This window comes from Limanda limanda, chromosome 9, assembly GCF_963576545.1.
Source record: "Limanda limanda chromosome 9, fLimLim1.1, whole genome shotgun sequence".
NCBI lineage: Eukaryota > Metazoa > Chordata > Actinopteri > Pleuronectiformes > Pleuronectidae > Limanda > Limanda limanda.
The window spans coordinates 25629805-25650428 of NC_083644.1; the positions used below are offsets into that span (position 1 = coordinate 25629805).

Consider the following 20624-nt stretch of genomic DNA (forward strand, 5'->3'; position numbering starts at 1 on the left):
ATGTGTATATTTCATACATTGCAAAATTGAATATAGTACACATTACAGAATAAGAAATACATAGTGGAAGATTAGTAGTTAAGGTTGTAGCATTAAAATTACTCACTGAACTAATAAATGTACTTGAGCCAAACAATAACCTGTCATAGTCCCTCCTCTCAGCATGTCCTTGGCATTATGGTCTATAATATTCTATTAATTCTATTGATTGCTACGTGTTCACAATTTCTTATTAAGCATGTTAGCATGCTAACATTTACTCTTTCACAGTGAATGTAGAACAGCTATATATATATATATGAATGTGATGGTGGACTGTAATGGTGATTGTAAAGATTGTGGATCGTGATGGTTGATCATAATGGTGGTGGCAGCTGATCGTGGACTATGATAACAACTAGATTGCTTGTTACACAATATGACTACTTACCTACACTACCGTTACTGGCAATAACTCATACATTTCAATTATCATCTCTGCTCCCTTCATCTCTAACTGACTATTTTGAATGTAAAATCAAAAGTATATGTTTTAGTTTTAATTAAAACTATATTAAAAATAATTTCTTCTTATCAGTGTTGTAAATACTGATGTGTTTTTTTATGTGTTTAGTTACACATGCGGCATCTATTGCACATTCCTCTCATGATCCCTCACATGTGGCTCTCTCTGAGGTTTCTACATTTGTTCTCCATTTGTTAAGCCCTGAAACAAATTGTGATTTGTGAATATGGGCCATACAAATAAATTTGATTGATTGATTGAAATGTTGGTGGCATTAGCTAACAAGACAGATGATCACAACATTATTACAATTCAGTGCAAGCAGGATCTGAAGAAATTCACTGACAAACTAATCTCTATAAACAGATTCTGCAGGTAACGTGAATATGCAGAATCAATGGGGGAGGAACCATTTTAGGGCGGGAAAACTTCTGGTTTTTGTTACTAGTTTGACCGAATAACGTTTGAGCCACCATGCTGACACCTGTTTTATAGAAATGTTGTCTCTACAAAAAGTTTCCCTGTTAATGTTTTGTGTGGAGAAACTTTCAACTAGTGTGAACAACGGAAGACCAAGTCTCGCTCAGGATATTCGCTGTCTAAACCAGAAGCCCCAAAAGATTGTCTGTTGCTGCCAGAGGCCAATTCGTCATCAGGCAATAGCCAATGAGCTTTGACATTGCTCACAAACTGACCTACAGTGGCATCTATAGAACCAGTGCCAAAGGACACCGCTCACCTTCAGCTTCGGAAACCTCTTCATTTTATGACAAGTTATTAATCTGTTGATTAACTAACGATGATAATCTATTGTTATTTGTAGGTCTAATGTGCAAATTAGTAACTGATTTGTATCTTTTGTGCTGTATTTTATTTAATAAATCTAGAATGTAAACAGGAGAGTTATTTAGATTATTGACCTAAGCTGTTGTATTGTTATACAAGGACCACGTGGTTTCTGTAATGCCCCTCCATCAGAAACTTTGCTATCCATGTGTGCTGTGCTGTACATTTCGCAGGCGTAGAGCTTTTATTACACTCACACAGCCTGACTGACTTACTGTAGAACACTGATCAGGCAGCTGAACAAACACGCTGGCAAAAGCGCTGCATCATGGTTACAGCTGCCCCGCTGTAGTATCAGCATTACACACTGAGGAAACACAGAACCTCCCGCACACCTCGGCTGAAATCGGTACAGGTCTAACGGAGCAGGGGGGTTCGCACAAGAGCACGGGTCAGCCATAGAGTAAACACAAGTCACTAGACTCAGCACAAGTGAAATGTTCTGGGAAACATAGAATACTGGGTTATTTCCGTTTTTACAGCACAGAATTTTTGGTTCAAGAGCTTGGGTTTTAAATTACATCCCTGGAACAATTTCAGTTGTTGGACAACTGCCAGCTGCCTATCAACATGAACTACGGTTCAACTATTCTTCCTAAATGTACACTGGTGTCATATTCGTATAGTTTCTGTGGGTCCTGAGTGACCTGGATAACAATGAAGATTTAATATCAAAACTGTATACTCATACTCAGTGTTGATATGTATGAAACCATTTTTCTTAGTGAAGGACACTCTGATATATAATAGTAATTAACTAGGGTTTATCTTCTTTGTGTGGCAAGGAGGTCCTAACAGCTCGCAGCTTAACAAAATGCCTAAAGCAAGCGTCGCTCATAATTCACGTCATGACCGATGGGAAGACTTGATGTGCAGCTGAAGTGCTTTAGTAGCCTTGGCCCCGCCGATCCTGCCCTTGGCTCTCTGAACCCGATGACAATCCCTGGAGCTGCCACGATGAAATTTTCACAGTTCCTCCTCTAACCTGTTATCCCCCACCCCCTCGTGCAGCTGGGACCAGGCGCCAATTCGCCACACATTCTGGTGTGAGAAATTCTGTGGGTCAGTGGTGCAAAGTGATGACATCTCAGTCCGTGGCAGGACTTGTAAGCCCCGGTGATGTCTGACAAGACTGAATCAAATCTCAGCGGCGAAAGCCCATGAAGGCAAAAAACAGGCATCTCTGGATGGAAAGCTTTTGTGTGTTTTGACGGTGCTCGCTTACCACAATCTCCAGGTTTCCCGTCACACGGTGGCTTTTGATGACCCAGTTGACAGACTTAGCGCACTTGAGCAACAAGACTACGTCGCGATGCAGGGGGGCATCTTCCTCCAGAGGCCTCAGATCCACAATGACATCCACCTGGAAAGCACTGAAGAGAGGGAGAGAGGGAAAAAAGGAATCTTTGGATGGTTGGGTAGTGTTATCGTACCATCTGTGTCTGACCAACTAATTAAAAAGCTGGATGAATTCCCAGAAAAACAAAAGATCAGACATATGCACGACAGACCAGATACCACTGGAGTGAGATTCAACTACCAACACATTCCCTAGAGAATTTCTGGTCTTTCGGGGTGTACAGAATAATCGCTCTGCAGGGGAGTGAGGAGATTATCTGGGACTCTGAGAGCAAATATTGAAATATTTCCCTTAAAGGAACACCACTAGGTTTAAAGTGCCCCCATCTCCCACCCCCTCCACCCAAAAAAAAATTAGTGGGAGCGTTTTTTTAACCAAACAAAAAAACTGTGATAACATGCATTCTTGGCCTCAGCTGCTTATGCCGCTCACCTGCTGGAGTTGGGGGCTTGCAGCTCGACGATGTGGACCTCTTGGTCTTTGTCGAGGCCAGACAGCACGCAGCCCTTTGAAGGCTGTGGCTCGACGTAGCCGCCCAGGTAGTTCAGAGACAGGAACTTGGTATCAATCTTGCAGGTGTCAGAAAACACTGGGTCTGAAAGTCGAGAGATGTTTGTGTTAGTAGTCGGGGGGGTTCTGTGAGGCTATTTTGGCCTCCCAAGAGTGGAGATGAATGGATCGTTGTTGCCCCTCTAGCACAGAGGGAGTCAGGGTCCAAGGTCAGCACCCCCTGCTTCTGGGAGGGTTTCAGTGTCCTGCACGCAGACACTAGGGATACACCCATAGGACTACATTTTCTGTCTACTCAAGCATTTTAGCTCTGTATCAGTTTAATCCATATCTATACTAACACGACTGAAAATGCATATCATGTACATTGGGGCTGTGAGGGCCGGTGTATACAGATTGCTCAAAAATAGCTAATCTCCTTTGAATGTAAACAGTTTCTTGAACAGTTCTTCATTATTGTCTCTAAACATCTCAGTTTCTGCCCATCCAGACCTATACCCAGCACCGGAGTTTTCAAACTAAAACGGGTCCAGCAACCTTTACAAACTTCTCAGTTTAAGCGGCTATAAGACTCTGGAGTAGTTCCGTTCAAGCTGAATTACAGCTTCTCTGCAACCCTGCAGCCAGTATTCCAATTGTCTCTCCTCTGCCTTTTTTTATTTTCTTTCCTGGATGAAGAGTTGGCATGACTCTCTTCCTATCAACAGGAATATTCTTCTTTTTATTTCACATGGGAAAACTAATCCTGATATTTTATCAGACTACCTTAACAATGACAGGACAACAACATTTCATCAAAGCCTCTAGTGTTTTTTCCTCCACTTTTCAAAAATGTAAGTACCTTCAGAACAAGAAAAGTTAAGCTCCTTCTTAGCACTCGTAGAAAGCACAAGACAGATGCTTCCTTATTTGGCAAGCAGAGCTTTCGACAAAGTGTAAACTGAAGGTTGGCACCTTCCTCTCCGGAACAGGAGAGACCTGGAGTGCAGCGCTGGGTAGGAAGCAAAGTGAGAGTGCATCCATCTTCATGAAAATGCTATTGAAGATATGAAGCAGTGGAAATCTACAGCTTCTTGCTTGAAGTAAACATCATGGCACTCTGGGCTTTTGCCAAACCACAGCCCCCTAATGACATGAGCCAAAAGCTTGAAGGCTGAGCAACCACTCTGCTCTAAACAGCAACCAACAACACAGAGAGAGAACCTATCACCAGGAGGAGTGGAGCCATCGCGTCTCCAGACATGAGCTGTGCCTCATTTCCATGTCGTGAAAGATGCTCATTAAAAACATGCTTTTTTTTGTGAAAGCTGGTGTATTGTGAAGTCTGGACATGTTGTCTGTTCACCATATGGACCAGGCCGGTAGAGAATAAAGAATGGTCAAGTCCACAGCTCATACGTCTGTGAGAATCAGTCATCATCTTCCCTGACAATCCCCCTGTGCTTCTTCCCTTCAGACTTCTAATTCCTCCTTTTTCCCCCTATCTTGATAGAAGAGATTTATCTCCTGCTGACCTCTGTTGCTTTTCCACTGACGTCTGCTATGTGTTCCCTCCACAAGAAGACAGTACATTACATTTGTTCTCATTTCACTGTTAATAATAAAATTGTTACTTCTCAACTCAGTTACTGTTACATGCACAGCGGTATCCTGGTCATGAAGGTTTTCGCTGTTTTGATCACATTTGACTTATGGAGTTGACATGTAACAGTGAGAAATCTAGTTATTCCCCCTAACACATGATTACTACAAGTACCATTCATAACCGTGGTTGCTCAGGTCTCTGTGTTGTTTAACTTTACCATGACTACAACAACAGAGCCTAATAGCAATTTTGATTATGGCCGGTATCATGCTGCCAATAACCAATGCACAGAACCAGGGCACAGAGGATGAAGATACAGAGCCATGACTGTTTGTTACATGCACAGGTAGACAGCAGTCATCACAAACTGGAAGGAAATTATATATATACACCAGTATCTGTGTTACTGAAGGAGGAAGTCAAGTTAACTTGCATTTCACGAAAAGGGCGTATCCAGGACACTGATATGACCTTTAGATGCTTTGGTAACATTAAAATGTGAAACTTCCAAAACCTGATAATAAACAGGATATGAGTGTGCGTGTCACCACAGTCAGACAAAACTGTGCACAAGAGGCAAATGATGGATGATTCTCAGAACTTGACTACTTATATTGTTGGTGACTTAATTTCCACCATCCAAAGTTTCACCTTGTGATTTTCATTAAATCTAACACTGGTTTTGATGCTATTTAAAGTTGGAATTTCTGTTTAGCAATGAATGTTTAATTTGTTGTTATCTTTCTAAATTATATTTTTAACAGTGTTAGTGGCAGAGTCATCCACCCACTATGCTGAGTTCAAATTACGGTTCATTGGTTTATTGCTTTATTTTCTGTCCATCCACCAATCAATTAATATATTGTTTCAGCTCTAGAGAGCCAGAGTTTGAGAGTTTTTGTGTTTACATTTAAAATGTGTAATTACTGTATACTGCATGGCATGATCTGTCATTCAGTCAAAATCCTCAAATACATGATCCCTGCACATTCTTTACTCTCCTGGGATCTTAAGGCTACAAGCAGCCGCGACTCAGAAACACCACAGAAAGCCTGTTAAATAGCCTGTTGAGAGAAAGAAATTCTTTTAGCACAGTTGGTGCATGTAAACCTGGAGGCAGAGCTGCAACACAAAAGCCAAGTGAAGTTGTGGGAGCTGAAGGGGAATGGGGAGGTGTTGCCTTGGGGGCCCAGAGCTATGTTTGGGAATTTTAAGAATCTAGCAGCACACACACCTTCTCCAACTTTGATGTAGATATCTTGAGTCATTCTGAGCTCAGAGAAAGAGGTGACTGCCCTGTACTTCTTCTGGGCCCAGCTGAGGAGGTGCTCATTGCCATGGGGAAGTGTCTCCTTCTGGATCTGGCAGGTGAGCGAGAAGTTTCCTGGCTGAAATTGGACCTCTGAGCCCTCCGATACCTTGAGGAGGAGACAAAGACGAGAGAGTTAGAGGATAGAGGAGCAGCTGTGATAAGCTCTTATCTCAGCTCCATGCAATACGATTGTACATGTCAAAATACGGGAGAGATCCCCGCATGTTTTATTTTGTCAATTCAGTATTAATGAGGCCCAGCATCCTTTTCAGTTTTCTACTGAATTAAAACACATTTTAATGAGGGAATATAGGCATAATCTGCCTTCACGCAATCTATATTTAGTGATACTTTTCAAGATTTACTCCTGGAGTGACTATGTGCAGATACAATGTATCTCATCAACATTCATCCTTGTTTAACACAAGACATTCAAACAGTGAAATTATCAACCTGCAGGCAGAGCACTCCATCCCACCCATTATTTAAAAGCCTTTACAAATATGCTCTGCGTATTTTTAAACACGTTTCCATTCACAATAAGGTGCCTGGTTTCCAGTGTTTACACAGGGTGCTGCGCCGCAGTGCGTCATCGCAGATGTGCACATCTGCTACAAAATGGCCACAAGAGCTGACAAACAGACACACTGTCAATATACTTTATTCATAAAGCTTATCAATGTTACACAGTACACATGAATAAATAACAGCACACATGGAAATAAAATGAGAATAAGACAAAAGACCATGATCAATAAAAATGAAAAATAAAACAATTAAACAGATATGTTTGTATTCAAATATATGTTTCTACTTAAGATGCCAAAAATATAAATCAAAATTTCTTCTGCATATTTTTGCCAATCAATTAATCAGTTGGTCGCTATTTGAGACTTGAGTCTGTCTAGAGTTCCATTTTTGGGAGCTCTAATAGCAAAAGCTTAGTCATCCATTGTTACAAGGTGTGACCTGGGAGTAACCAGTGGGGCTCCATCCGCTGATCTCAGACCTCGTATTGGTGGTCACAAACAAAATAAATCAGGGAGAAGTCTTAACTATATGGAGCGTAGAGAAGCGCTGATTTGGAGGGAAACTGTCAAAGTCGTATTTAGGAGGGAACACCTCTGGCACTTAGTGGAGCTCTGCCCATATGCTTCATTTCAGTCAGATAAACATTCACATGTGCTGAAAACCTACCGAACAACCGTACGAGTCCAAGCGCACAGTCTAGACAGCCTACCTCATTTTATTTCCCTGCTTGTTTTCTTTCTCCCAAGGTATCCTATCTGTGTGCATGTGCTGAGACATTGCTGGCAGGCCCAATTAAAACATGAAATGCACTTTACTCCAAGAGAATAAGTGAGATAATTTCTTTGTGATGATGTTATGAAGCTAAATTACAATCATGCTTTAGTGGTAATAGAATAACATCCCTTTGGGGTGTTGAGGTATTTCAGACATAACTATTTAAATTCCCCTCATGCACAACATCTGGCTGTCTGACCTCTGGAACGCTCCTGAGGATGTTCCTGGCATTGTCACCAGAGGCAGTAAATACTGCGGCCGTGGAGACAGACTCTATCGAAGAACTCACGTTGATTTTTATTTTTAGTGTGTTTACTATGATAAGGAGGAACACAGGGAGGGAGAGACAGCGAAGAGGGGAGAAGTGGTGGCTTCGGGCGATGAGTAGGGGTTGGGGTTTGCTTCGCTATACCCTTGCCAAGCTCAGCAGAGTTTATCAGTTTAATTGCGGGAATATGACTGTAATTAGTCGCAAAGAATTAGAGGGGAAAGACTGAAAGTCAAATTAGCTCCAGGCCTTCCAGAGCACTGAAAAACCTCAGGAATTTGAAAGGGGGAAGCAAGGGACCCACTGTGGGCTTTAACTTAGTCTCTCTCTCTCTCTCTCTCTCTCTCTCTCTCTCTCTCTCTCTCTCTCTCTCTCTCTCTCTCTCTCTCTCTCTCTCTCTCTCAAAACGTCTTAAAATATTAAGCTGCAAATTATTAACATAAACTGTCACTCAGTGCTGATACCTTTGTTACTAATGCACTTTCATAAATCAGCCAAACCTTTTTACAATTTTTAAGAAAACTGCTGCGATTTTTTAAACTACAGCGTGATTTGTTTCTTAACATATCTACCTATTAATTTAACAAACAACTGAAGCAGCCTCCAGGTAAATATTATCCACACTATATGAGAGTATAGCTCATCTCCTATTAAGTGATCTGTTGCTGTTATTTCCAACAAACTTGGTCTCGATGGGGCTTGTAATGCGCTTCTGAAGTTGAAATACATGAAAACTGGATATTACCTGGACTTTAAGAGGAATTCCTCAGACTTGGCAGGTGAGATCAAACAAAGAATGTAGAGGAGAAGTTTGCTTCATACCATGGGGACTGAGACTTGTGCTCTTCCTGTGGGTAATGGTAGAAACTCATGCACTCCTGTTTGTAATGGTATTTGCAGTCAGGTATGTTGCTTCAGCATGGACACTTCAATGACGTCTGTCCGTTCAGTATCATCCATGCTTGAAGTTAAATTCTAATGCAGTTTGCATTATGACATAACACCCTTCTTTATCATCTGCTGCGATAATCTGCCACTACTGATCATCCTGCAGGGCAGATGAACACTGAACAGAATATTCTGTGATCTTCCTGCATACACGCCTCAGCATATTATGGCCATATGTGAAGTAAAAAGGAGAAGGGATGCCAAATGTTTGAGATCAATTATCACTGAGCTGCTATCCTCCACTAAGTTCTCACGAAGCAACACCCTGAGCCTGGAAAATCCCGAATGGCTGTTTGGAAATGAAGAGGTGTTGCAAACAGAGGAGGGATGGAAAGGGGAGAAAAGGTTGATAGATAATGTGACCATGCAATAGCTCTCTGGTGATATTAATGTGATGAATGCTCTTTTGGCTGATTTGAACTCCCCTCTCTTGATGAGATACAGGCAGCTAATCACGCTGCTCGCTGCAGACGTGCATGTGTTCCTGTGGACTGGCAGGCTCTGTATTGGACAAAACAATACCATATGTCTCAGCGCCACTCTGGAGCGCTCCTCTGCCATTTCTGTCTCCGACTAAAAACCATCGTGGCTAGCCCTGGTTTCCATTAACAATTACACTGAGGAGAGTTCTCGTGTGTGTGTGAGAGCAAAATGGACTCGTACTACGAACCTTCAACTAATGAAAGAGTGAACGCTTGGCAAACAAACAGTAGGCCGCTCAGGGCCAACAGCAAAACTTTACAGTGTTGTTCCATCAAGAGTCATAAAACATTCGCTGCGGATCAAGCCTTTCAAACAGAGATGCAACACAACCTCCCTCCCACAAACCTCCCAAAAGAAATATATACATTGGGCCACAAAGTCAACACAGCACACTCTGCACATGTGTCTCACTTCCAATCCTTGTGTCCCTTGGTAAAATAAAATTTGGCCTGATTTCAATGTTCATATTTCACGACATTTTAGACCATTGGTGATTCCTGCCTGCTCCCGATTGACAGGGTGTACTGCAGAGAGCATGTTTTACAACAAAAGTCTGGATTCTGGCTTTCTAAAAGCCGACAGGGTCGAGTGGCCAACAGCAACAGTGTGTGAGCTGCTCTGAAGCTCGTCCAACCAGCCCATCTGTGTCCGTGGAACCGTGAGTGCTGGGACCAGGAAACAAGGACTGGCAGGCCTGATGCAGAGTCCAATTAGCCCTAGGAAAGTGCCTCTCCAATGAAAGGGCAGAGTGAGGGAGGTCTGGCGTGGCAACGGGTTTCTGTTCTGAAGCAGTGAGCCCAAACCAGTCCCTCTTGATTCTTCATCTGTGGACACGATACATGTATACTCTTGTGGCTGATGCAGGTTTTTAATTTAATTCACTGTTTTGGTAAACCCCTCCCCAAAGCGATTATCCAATCATAACATAACAACCATAACTAGGTACGGCAGGCCTGCCGAGCTTCAGATTTCACCACATGCTGCAGCGGTTCTTCACACGGCTGAAGAAACAAAGACACTCAGCACTTTAAGAGTATGGAGGGTGGTGTCCTCTTTTTTGCCTTTGAAAGCCATTAAATAACATTAAATAAGATTATGTAAGTAATCCATTAAATGTGTTTGTTCTAATGTAAGCTTTGATTGGTAGCAAGTCCAGCTTACCATACATGGCATTACTTACTAAGATGCACGTCATTAACTTACTACATGACTTTGTGGGTTAACGGTTACAGAAAAATATTACATCCACTGTCATGTATTCTCCAATCTTGCAGGATCTATTGTTGTCATAGAAAATGACTCAGATTTTCAAGTCATAAGTCTGCTACCGATATCTCTGTGAACACCAAGCTTTGACAGCATTGTTTGGAGTTTATTTAAGTGTTATGAAAGGAGTGGATCTTAACAGTTAACAAATAAAAGTCTGACGATGGCGAGGATTCTGGGTGTTGTTTGAGTTCTGCGGCATGTTAAGTGTTGTGTCACTGGGGAGAGAACCTGAGATGAGGAGCGGCGTCTGGGACTCCTCTGGATTATGTGACAGTGTACTGTCCGGCTAATGCATAAGATATCAACAGCTTTCTGTTGCCAGAGAACTTAGTGCTGTCACTCAAACACCAAAATACTTAACACCCAATTCAGCAGGGGCCCCTGTAGACAACATAGAGACGGCAGGGGCCTCCTTCTTCACTGTTAAGAATCCCTTTATCTGTCCTCGACCCACTTGAGAAACTGGAAGACGAACACAGAAAGCTTATACAGAAAATATTAGATGTTTTACTTCCAAACAAATAGTTGATGTGACGGCCACATTGCTGGGGGAAAAAATCTGAGATTTTGAGAATAAAGTCTTAATATTATGAGAAAAAGTCCTGATATTACACAAATTAAGTAATAATTCAAAGCCACATATAAGTTGTTCTTAAGTATAGGTTTCACAAATAACTTGATATTTAGGCTCATCACCTCCACATTATCATAAGTATAAGGCTTTTGTAAATATTGTATAAGAAACTTCAACATGGCCATCGAAAGTTGAGCATGCGCAGCTACATGTAAATTAATCCAAAGTTACAAATTCCTCTAAAACAGACATCGTTGTCAAAAGTAAGCAACATTTTTTCATTCGTGATAAAGAAGTGAAAGGTCTCTGCTCAGCAAAAGCACTGATGTCCACCATCATTAGACACACAGCAGTGGCTCTGGCTGGATTGTTGGTCTTAATGATGGTTGTCAGCTGTTCTCTGTCTGCCACCACTGACAAGGGGAGACATTTACTGTGATGCTGACCTGCTGCTCTCTGCAGAAAACACCCATCTCTTTGGCCACACATTATCACAGCTTAGGAAAACACAAGCAGGCAAGAAGCACATTCATCTCCATGAAGGGCATCGTTGCTTCTCTTGACATGAGAACATTCTCATTACTACAGGAAATAACAATTTAAGGGAGTTTTTGGCACCCGAGCCTCATATGGCCGCGTGTTTTTTTTTTATCAAAGCTGTGATTTTAACTCACACAAATGAAAATTGTCAAATGACTTTCGGTGAAATCCATTGCAGAGACCTCATAATCTTCTTTAAAGGCTTTTGTTTGTGTTTTTAGAAGGACTTTTATCCTACATTTCTCTTAAATGAAAAAAGACAAAAAAATACCCAATCTTCCAACAATGCATTTTGAGTGTAGAGTAATCATTCCTGATCCAAAGGTGATTATTACTTATGTTTGCATGATAAAAGCCCCATGTCAGATAAGCCAAAAAAGGTTTCACAAGATCTAGAAGAGACATATTAATACTCTGTCTGTTTTAAATGCCAAGGGGGCTGGAACACATAGTCCTGTGCTGTGCATGTGTGTGTCTGTGTGAGTGTGTGTGCCTGTGCATAACACAAGGAATTTGCAATAAATGTGTATTCTTCTGCGTGTCACATTGGCTTTCAGGATGTGAGCAGTAAGCAAGAAAACACTCAGCCGCACATGGAAACCATTTGTGTACCTGTCCTGCTTTCTAACAGATTGCTGTAGTGTTAACACACAACTGAACGGATCACTTCTAGGAGGTCAGAGACGGAACAGTTTTAGCTAGCTCTCCAGGGGACCTGGCTCCATCTACTGAGGTTCCCCTCACCAAACTTCTTCTCTTTCTTCCCCTCATGTACCATGGTACTAATACAAACTTACAGTACAGTCCACAAAATAACAGTAACCTTTGAGCTTAAGAAAAAATGCATGTTTTTCCTCTTACAAATTAAAATCTGAGGTCACATATAAGTATCATTCAACATTTCAATACACTCAGAAGTTTTGCTGCTACAGCCTTACTTAGTCAGATTTAACCAGTAGCATTTACAATAGTAATGTTGGCAGAAATGTTTGCTGATTTTAGCATACTTTCAATAGATGCTAACCTTAATAAGTGTTATTGTTTGCATTTTACCATTTAGTAACCTACTCAAAAGAATTTTGGGAAATGACTGAAAATCTAGCTGGCAGAGAAGTAACATTTTGGGGGGTGAGCGAGAAACATGATGTTGACATCAGACTATTCTCTGTAAGATGTAAACGGGAATATGAATGGAATATTATACTCCCTGCTAATGTAAACATAATAATTAGATTAATATTTGATCCAGAGTATTGTCAATAGTTCAATTATTGGTGTATATGTAACTGTAGTCACTGATGCAATGAAATTTGGTTTCGCCCTCCCTTGTGGAGAATGAAAACAAGCCGCTATGATCTAAATTATCTAATAGCCGACTGGCAATCTATCCTGTCTCAGCAACTTTATCAGTGGGTGATGGGAGAGATCAACTCCTTTTTCAGCAGAGCTTTTGTGGTTTGGTGTTTGCCTCCACACATTCCCCGTTGTTAGGGTGTTCGTGGTTTACGGATACCGGCTGAATGATCTGAACAGCTGCCAAACTATCAACAGGGCCGTTTGGGCGAGGGAGGGAAGCAGTGGGGATACGGCCCTGTGGTTGTGGAGTGTGAATAAAGCTGACAAAGCACATTTCAGCTTTTAAATACGTTGTACATCATGATGTGAGGGCGTGATACTTGCTTGAGGTTTTCAAAATAATGATAGTGAAAAACAAATAAAGACTCAGTGCATGCACATAAATAAAGCAAATAAGTTAATCATAAACAAAAAGTATTCATATGACTCACACTTGTACTGCGTTTAATTATACATTTAATCTTAATCATTAAAAGTGTATCTGTACACTTCTGAGAACAGTATACAGATTTAACATTATGTATGAATATACAGAGTCTAATCCCTCCCCAAAATGACCACATGTGGCGTCCAGATCAAACTTGTATCATGGGAACTTGTTTTGATGTGGTCCTTTACAAATTTAGATCACTTGAAATATTTTTGCCCGGAGAAGAGGGCTACTGAACTGGTAGTACGGTTTAGCCTGTGAGGAAATGAATACACAGTTTTAGGAAGTGGGACTTAAAGGCTTTTAGTAATGCTGGACTCACATGAAAGGTACGTTTGATGCCCAGGGCCAGGTTCTCTGTCTTGATCTTCCAGATCAGTGGCTGGGGGGAGCTGAGCACGAAGACCAGGGGCTTCTGGTGGCGCAGCAGAGACTGGATAGGCTTCAGATGCAACTCAACCTGGTGAGACAAAAAAAAGAAAAAGTCACATAAAGGAACAACACATCGGTATATCGGCATGCTGAGGAAGATACAAGGGCATAAACAGAGAAAGTTCCAAACAAGATCTGTCACAGTACATCACACAATCTCACTTCACACACTGTACAAATGTCATCACTTTGATTTTCCTCATGTTCTCATAAATATAAGCAAAACTCCTGGTGTAATTGCAGCACCATCATGTCGTAGATTATTCTTGTTTATCCTGCTTTCTGTTTATGTACTTGCTCTGCTGATAAACTCCCAAAGACAGCACGCTGTGTTCTCCCTAAAAGGCACTTGCTTTGCTCTGATATGTAGTGTTGGTGGGATGTGAACTTTCACACAGTGGAGCCTTTGTTAAGGGAGGGGGGGAAAAAATAAAAATAAATGTGGTGGGTTTCTACAACATGCCTTTAGTTCTCAGACTGCCATTAAAAAGATTTGCACAGTCTGTTGGTGATACAGGGAAAACAAACTACATGTTTTTGGACCCACACTGCTTTTTTTGTTGTTGTTTTCAGTGTTGGATGACTAATCAGGCAAGTCCTGATTTGGCTAATTCACTGAATCCAAACACATCTCAGGCAGAAATCTGGCTTTCTTTTAGCTTTTGAATAGTTTTATACATTTGGTCAACATTATCATTACCATTGTTGGCAAGAGAGTGTTTAAAAATCCTTGATTATTTTCTCTTAACAACTGTTAGAAAGTGTCTTGTCTCTGTGAACCTTTCTCTCAGCCATGTGTTCCCAGACTAATCCCATTAACCTCATCCTGTGTCTCAACAGTAAAAGTCTGTAAATCTCTAATTCAACCCACAAGGATTCACATTATATGATACAACAACCCTTACAGTAACTTCATCAGTCATGGCTTGCAAAAATATTGTATCTATATTTCACAATAAAAGCAGTCTTTGTGCCTCCACTGCAGCTAATAATGGAACCAACGATCTATTCATCACAATGATGGAGATGAGATAAAAAATGAAGTGGCAGTTTAACATTTAATGATTGAGTTTGTTTGAAATATTACAAACTGATAAGAGCATTCATAGCAATAATTTATTTAGATGTTATGGGTGTATATAATCAAGACTGAGATCTACATTATAGATGGAATTTATTTAAATCACAAAACCAGTGTATTTTAACTTCTGAACCACAGTAAATACTGTCAGAAAAAGAGAAAGAAAATATGTTCTGTATTTCCTCCTATACCACACTGATACAGCTGGTCTTTGAAAATATAAGGCAACATGCATTTTAAAACAGTTTGTGCGAGGAAAGGAGAAAGGTTGAATAAACCACTAAATACGTCTGTATGACGTGTGGCCATTATTTCATCAGACCTATGTCGTTACATTTTCAAGTATACCACTGCTGTAAAGGGTTGTAATGACCTCAATTTTGTTGATTTGTTTCAGCAGTAAAACTAACTATGCTTACTGGGGTTCAGGACTCCTTGAAGGACATAAACCACGAGAAACTGCAGCTTTTATCAGTTTCCTTCCGTGGCAAAACAAGATAAGATTGCGATTATGCTTAAAACAAACCTGTTTTATCTATTATGTCACATTGATGAAAGGGTCCAGCTGGAACACAATCGCACAAAATGACACACATCCATAACGCCACTAAATTTATTTCAGCTAACCACATTTTGGCAAACAACATATCTTGTGTGACGTTTCTACTCGGTCTCAGACCTCCCTTACATTCACCAATTACCCTGATGTGATAACAGTGCTCTTTCATCCTCTCCTTTTTTGGGATATTCAGTGAATTTCATCAGTGAATGAAGTTAATGTGATGAGATCAAACAGAGCCTCAGGTGCTGTTTGAACTTTGATCTGAATAAACCTTCCTGTTCACTGCTCCGCAAACCACAAACACAGGTCTAGAGTTTAAAATCACAACTTTGAATGAAATTTCAAATGAACAGAAATATTCTAATGCGTTATTTTCCTGGATTCATTAACTCTCTATAGGTATGATAAACACACTCTTTGTATCAAACCAACTGCATGCCACAGAGATGTATTCCACAGGCAAAGTGTGATTTTCATATTCCGACAGATACAGTGCATTCAAAGACTTGTCACTCTGATGCTGCGTGAAGTCATTTAACAAGAGACATTGTCAGCAGCCAGAACGAACATGGAGCATCAAAGCCTAATTATCAGACCTTCACAGATGTAGGAGGAGAGCGAGACAAAAGAGAGAGCGTTTAGTGTTGTGCTCCATGAAAGTGATGTGAAAAATCATTAAACAGTCCCTCAGAGACATGGAAGTGGAAGAAATTACTGAAACTAATCAGTGAGGCAAAATGGATGTGATCCTAACAAACATCTCGGAGTCTCTTTTCTTTTCTTTTTTTGCTTCCCCCACCTTTTTTGTCCAGACTCTGGAAAAAGTGTATGCATCGCTCCTCTGAGAATAACAACAACCAAGATATAGTCATACCTGGCTTGGCTTTGAGGCCCTGGCTTTGAGTATGGAGGAGGGAGGCAGAAGAAAGAAAAAAAATGAGAGTGAGGGAGAGAGTTGTGAAAGATGAAGCATTTTAAAACCAGACAGAAACGTTTCCAAAAGACGTGAGTCACCTGCAAACACACACATAAACAGAAAGGAAGAGTATGAGGAGGGGGGAGGAAGTGCCTAGAGGCGCAGAGGGGCGAAAAAAAGGGGAAAGTGCGGTAATTTGGGGTAAACGGTAATAATACTGTGGCAATTGACCATACCAAGGGGCTCTCCCACACACAGCCAGATAAAAAGGTGTGGCTTTGCAGCACATTTTATGAATGTCTTCAAACACACACACACACACACGTGAGCAAACAGAAATCAACCTCAACGTAAACTTCTTCAGTTTGCAGTTCTGTCTCTCCTCCTGTGTGTGTCCCTTGTGTGTCTCTGTCATCAGTGTCCTGAGTGTCTAAGTCCTCTGTGCGTCTCTTGGAAGGCAGCTCTGCCGCTGCCTATTAAACCTAAGGAGCTGGCCGTGGAGCTGCCTTAATGAGGTTGTGTGAGACTGGCAGCAGAGGCTTTCACAGACGCAGGGTGTGGAGAGAAGAGGTGCAGAGGCACCAGGCATCAAAGCACCCAGAGAGGGGGAGTCTGCTGGGGATGGGAAGCCACGCCTGATTGATTATCAGGAGGCTGGCACAGAGATTTGGGGACTAGTGTACATTACAGTTAAGGAGCACATTTGCCAGCAGCCAGGGATGGAGGCTTGTCTACACCTATCACATTACTGAAATTAAACCCCACACAAGGGACGACAGCTGTAGCAGGATAGGCAAGGCCCGTCACAGAGCATACCATTAGTGGTGGTAGCAAGTGTAAACAATGGAAATGTAAAAAAAAAAACACGGCTTCAACGTGAAGCTTTAAATCAGCTCCAACAACAAACAGAGCGCCAACTGGAGTGAAAGCCCACAATACAAATCACTCACAAGTCTTTACTCAAGAACACAGCTCCATAGTTGGATTTAGATTTAAATACCTGTGACACTGTAAATTGTAAACACTGCGATGTGATGCCTTCATATATGAATACTGTTTCCAGAGGTGTAAGCAGCGGTCACACTCAGTATCAGCGCGACTACATGTCCTTGCAGGAAAAGGGAGTTTTCTTTTATTGACAGAGTTAATTAAGTGCCTGATGATCCCTGACGATTCAGAGAAAACCCCAAACATCCTTTAATCAGACAAAAAGTAAGACTAATCTCTTTCCCAGGAAATAATAATGAACTCAAGCAAGAAAGACTGCACTTGGTATTGCATGGCATGAAATAGAGTCAAGCAGTGTCTGAATAACAATTCAACTGAATTTGTATAAATTAATGCAGATTAATATCAAAGATAAGAATTTAAAAAAATTGAACACTAAACTGTGCAGACAAACTGCTGCAAGGTGATCCTCAGAGCTCTGCAAAAAAACTGAAAACAAAGAAGGCTGGCTAAGAACTACATGGTCGCCCAGCCTGGGACCAATCATAGGTTGTTATCTGATGTGTGTCTCTGTGCGTGTGCCTTGTCTGTCTGGATCTTGGTCCTTTCTGGATCACTGAAAGTGTAAAAGAGAATGGGAGCAAGGGCAAAGGAGCTCAGTGACAGAGGGGTGGCGGCCCAAAACCTGTTGAAGGCTCTTATCAGTGGCACCCACATATGTGAGCAGATGGGGATGCTACCTGAACTCTGATGCTAATCGGCCTGCACTGCAGCTCAACACCGCTCTGCAAGGAATCAGCTTGAAAAGACATCACACTGAGACCGGGCCTCTGGATAGTCATCTTTGAGTGATATGGCAGATTTGCAGAACATGCAGAAGAAAATAACACAGCCGTGAGGCCGAGGTCAGGAGGGCAGGCCAAGATTACACTGATTAGATTTAAGCTTAAAAGAAAAAAGTTGGAAAATGTTCACGCACATTGTATACTTACAAAAATCTCAGAAAATATATTTTGTCATCTTTAGTTCGTATTGTTAGATGGAGACTTAGTGCTGTAATTTGATGTAATGTGTATGTGAATAAGTAATGAAAATAGAGGAGAAGGGATTTATGAACTATACAGCAGCCAGCCACCAGGTGGCGATCAAGATGTGTTGGCTTCACTTTTGGAGAGCTGCCATTTCGTCCATCTTTGTATACAGTCGATGACTTCCATTTGTGAAACTAGTAGGCTTTGTTGAATGTTGTAGAAAGTAAAAACTGTTAAACAATATGTCAGCTCCCCGAAAAAATAGGGGAAAATGCTTACGTAGGCTATTGGCTAAACAGTATCTTTATAGTTTATATTTACTTTAAACAGTGAGAAAAAGAGAGAGATAATTCAGATTTCAATTCAATGAATTTACATCCCTCTACCTTCATCACAAAATGCACTCACATCAGGAAAATTCCTGGGAGAGAATTCAGCCCTAGCGTGCAAGTCGTATCTCACGCCAACTGTTGTGCCTGGTGAGCCCCTCCAGCTTGTCACTCGCACAGTCGAAAGATATCTGCGAATTCCAGCTGATAAAACAATCCTCTGCTCTGCCTCACCCTGATTCAGAGCCCGTGGCTTTGTTTGATGTTTGCCTCTGGTAAACTGATTAGAGAAAGATGGCCGTGTCGCGATATCACTGGCCCACTTTTGATTATTTTCCACCCTATCAACCGACTGTATGGCCCGACAGGCCTCCCTTTTGAGTTGCTTATTTTTGTTGTCAGATTCGAAGCAACTTGGGAACAAGGCGTCTGCCGAAATGCCAAGCTCCTCATCAAAGCACATGTTGTGGAGGGTTGTTATCAGGGTGTAAAAGGCCCCTTTTAGCATGTGACGGAGGGGAACATGTGGAAAAAGGTTAAAACTTGATACCTTCACCGTCAAACCAGAGCAAGGGGAAAAGAAAAGAACAGACCAGAATGAGGTCATTGTTTTGGTAGAGCTTAAGTGGCAAAACACCAACACCTCCAGGTCAATAGTCAACCTGAGCGAAGATAATTTGCCTCCAAATCCCAAGAGGTAGTAGTCTGCAACACAGTTCACTCTGAATGTAATACTCATTTGTTTTCTCACTCAAGAGTAGATCTTTACAAAGCATAATTTAATTTTGAGAAAATGTGAAAATGATTCTGCCATTATTAGAGGAAATCACTGACTTCTGAAACACACACACTCGACCTGGCACTACAGGCATACGACTAGACAGCCCGACCAATAGTCCGTTTACTAGACCAATCCGAGGTAACTCCCTTTACAATCTGGTCTGTTTCTCTTTAGAGAAAAAACAAAGGCTTCCACTGCTTTGATCGAGACAGCTGAAGCTGAAGAATCCATCACTTTTCAGACAAATGTGAATAACACTTAAGAAAAAAAGTTATTGTCCAGGTGAGCGGTCATTGAAACACACAGCCCACTGTCTGAAAGAAACTTTAAGTGAAAATCCAGAATATGATGAAAAAAAGAAAGAGTGTTTTGTTTGAAATCACACAGTAGACATATAAAGCCAGCTCATGAATTGGTCTAGCTGGCCAGTGGGTGCTGTGTGAGGTGGTTATCAATGTCTTGATATAAACAACACAACAAGCACAATACTAATTTTCACCTAAATAGATCAGTGCAGCTCTAGCTTGTAAGCCATTGCATCTTATTTAATAAAATAATACATTAATTGTCTCTTCTCATAAACAAATTTTATTTTAACTATATCGGTCTCTAACAGTTTGTAGGTTCTAGAGAAAAGTTGGCTGCACTATACGCTTAACGCAAAATTTGACCTGCTAACAAGCTCACACTGACATACAAACCTGATATTAAACAGGTATAATGTTTAAGACATCCCTCACCTTAGTTAGCTAACTTTTGCTAGTTAGCATAAAACACACAGCTAATGCATATGGTTAAATATCTTTGATGTTATTTGTCTTAAATCAAAGTATTGGACAAACTAGATTTGTCATGGTGCTGAAAGAAATGAAATGGATTACTGAAGTTGTTAAAATTCATCCTCGGCCAGTGTCTGTGCCAAACATCATCGCAATCAATCAAATAGTTGTTTACTCATTTCAGTCAGGACCAAAGTGGTAAACCACTTGACCTCTTCTTCAAAACATGATCAGATTTAGAAAACTGAATGGAGATCAATACAAATCTTAGAGAGAAGATGCTAGTTGAAGAGTTTAATGGCAAACATTTGTAAAAAAAATAAATAATGAAATATAATGAAGTGTAATGAACTGAGGGCGAAGTGTTCAGCATACGGTGAAGGCAGCACTAACGTGAGACTGAATCTATCACGACAATGATTTTTTTAATCATGATTCACTACAGCAACAATATGAAAGTAATTGGCTGCTCAC

The 20624-nt window shown here is 41.1% G+C and overlaps 1 protein-coding gene across 1 annotated transcript in view; it reads right to left on the reverse strand.

The window, feature by feature from the left end:
- The window catches only part of tgfbr3 (transforming growth factor, beta receptor III), a 71153-nt gene that overhangs the window by 19524 nt on the left and 31005 nt on the right, over positions 1-20624 (reverse strand). The window contains exons 5-8 of the mRNA XM_061078411.1: positions 13614-13751; positions 6041-6224; positions 3144-3306; positions 2577-2724 (exon numbers count right to left, since the gene is read on the reverse strand). Coding sequence (XP_060934394.1) covers positions 2577-2724; positions 3144-3306; positions 6041-6224; positions 13614-13751 — 633 coding nt within the window. The remainder of the gene's footprint in view (positions 1-2576; positions 2725-3143; positions 3307-6040; positions 6225-13613; positions 13752-20624) is intronic.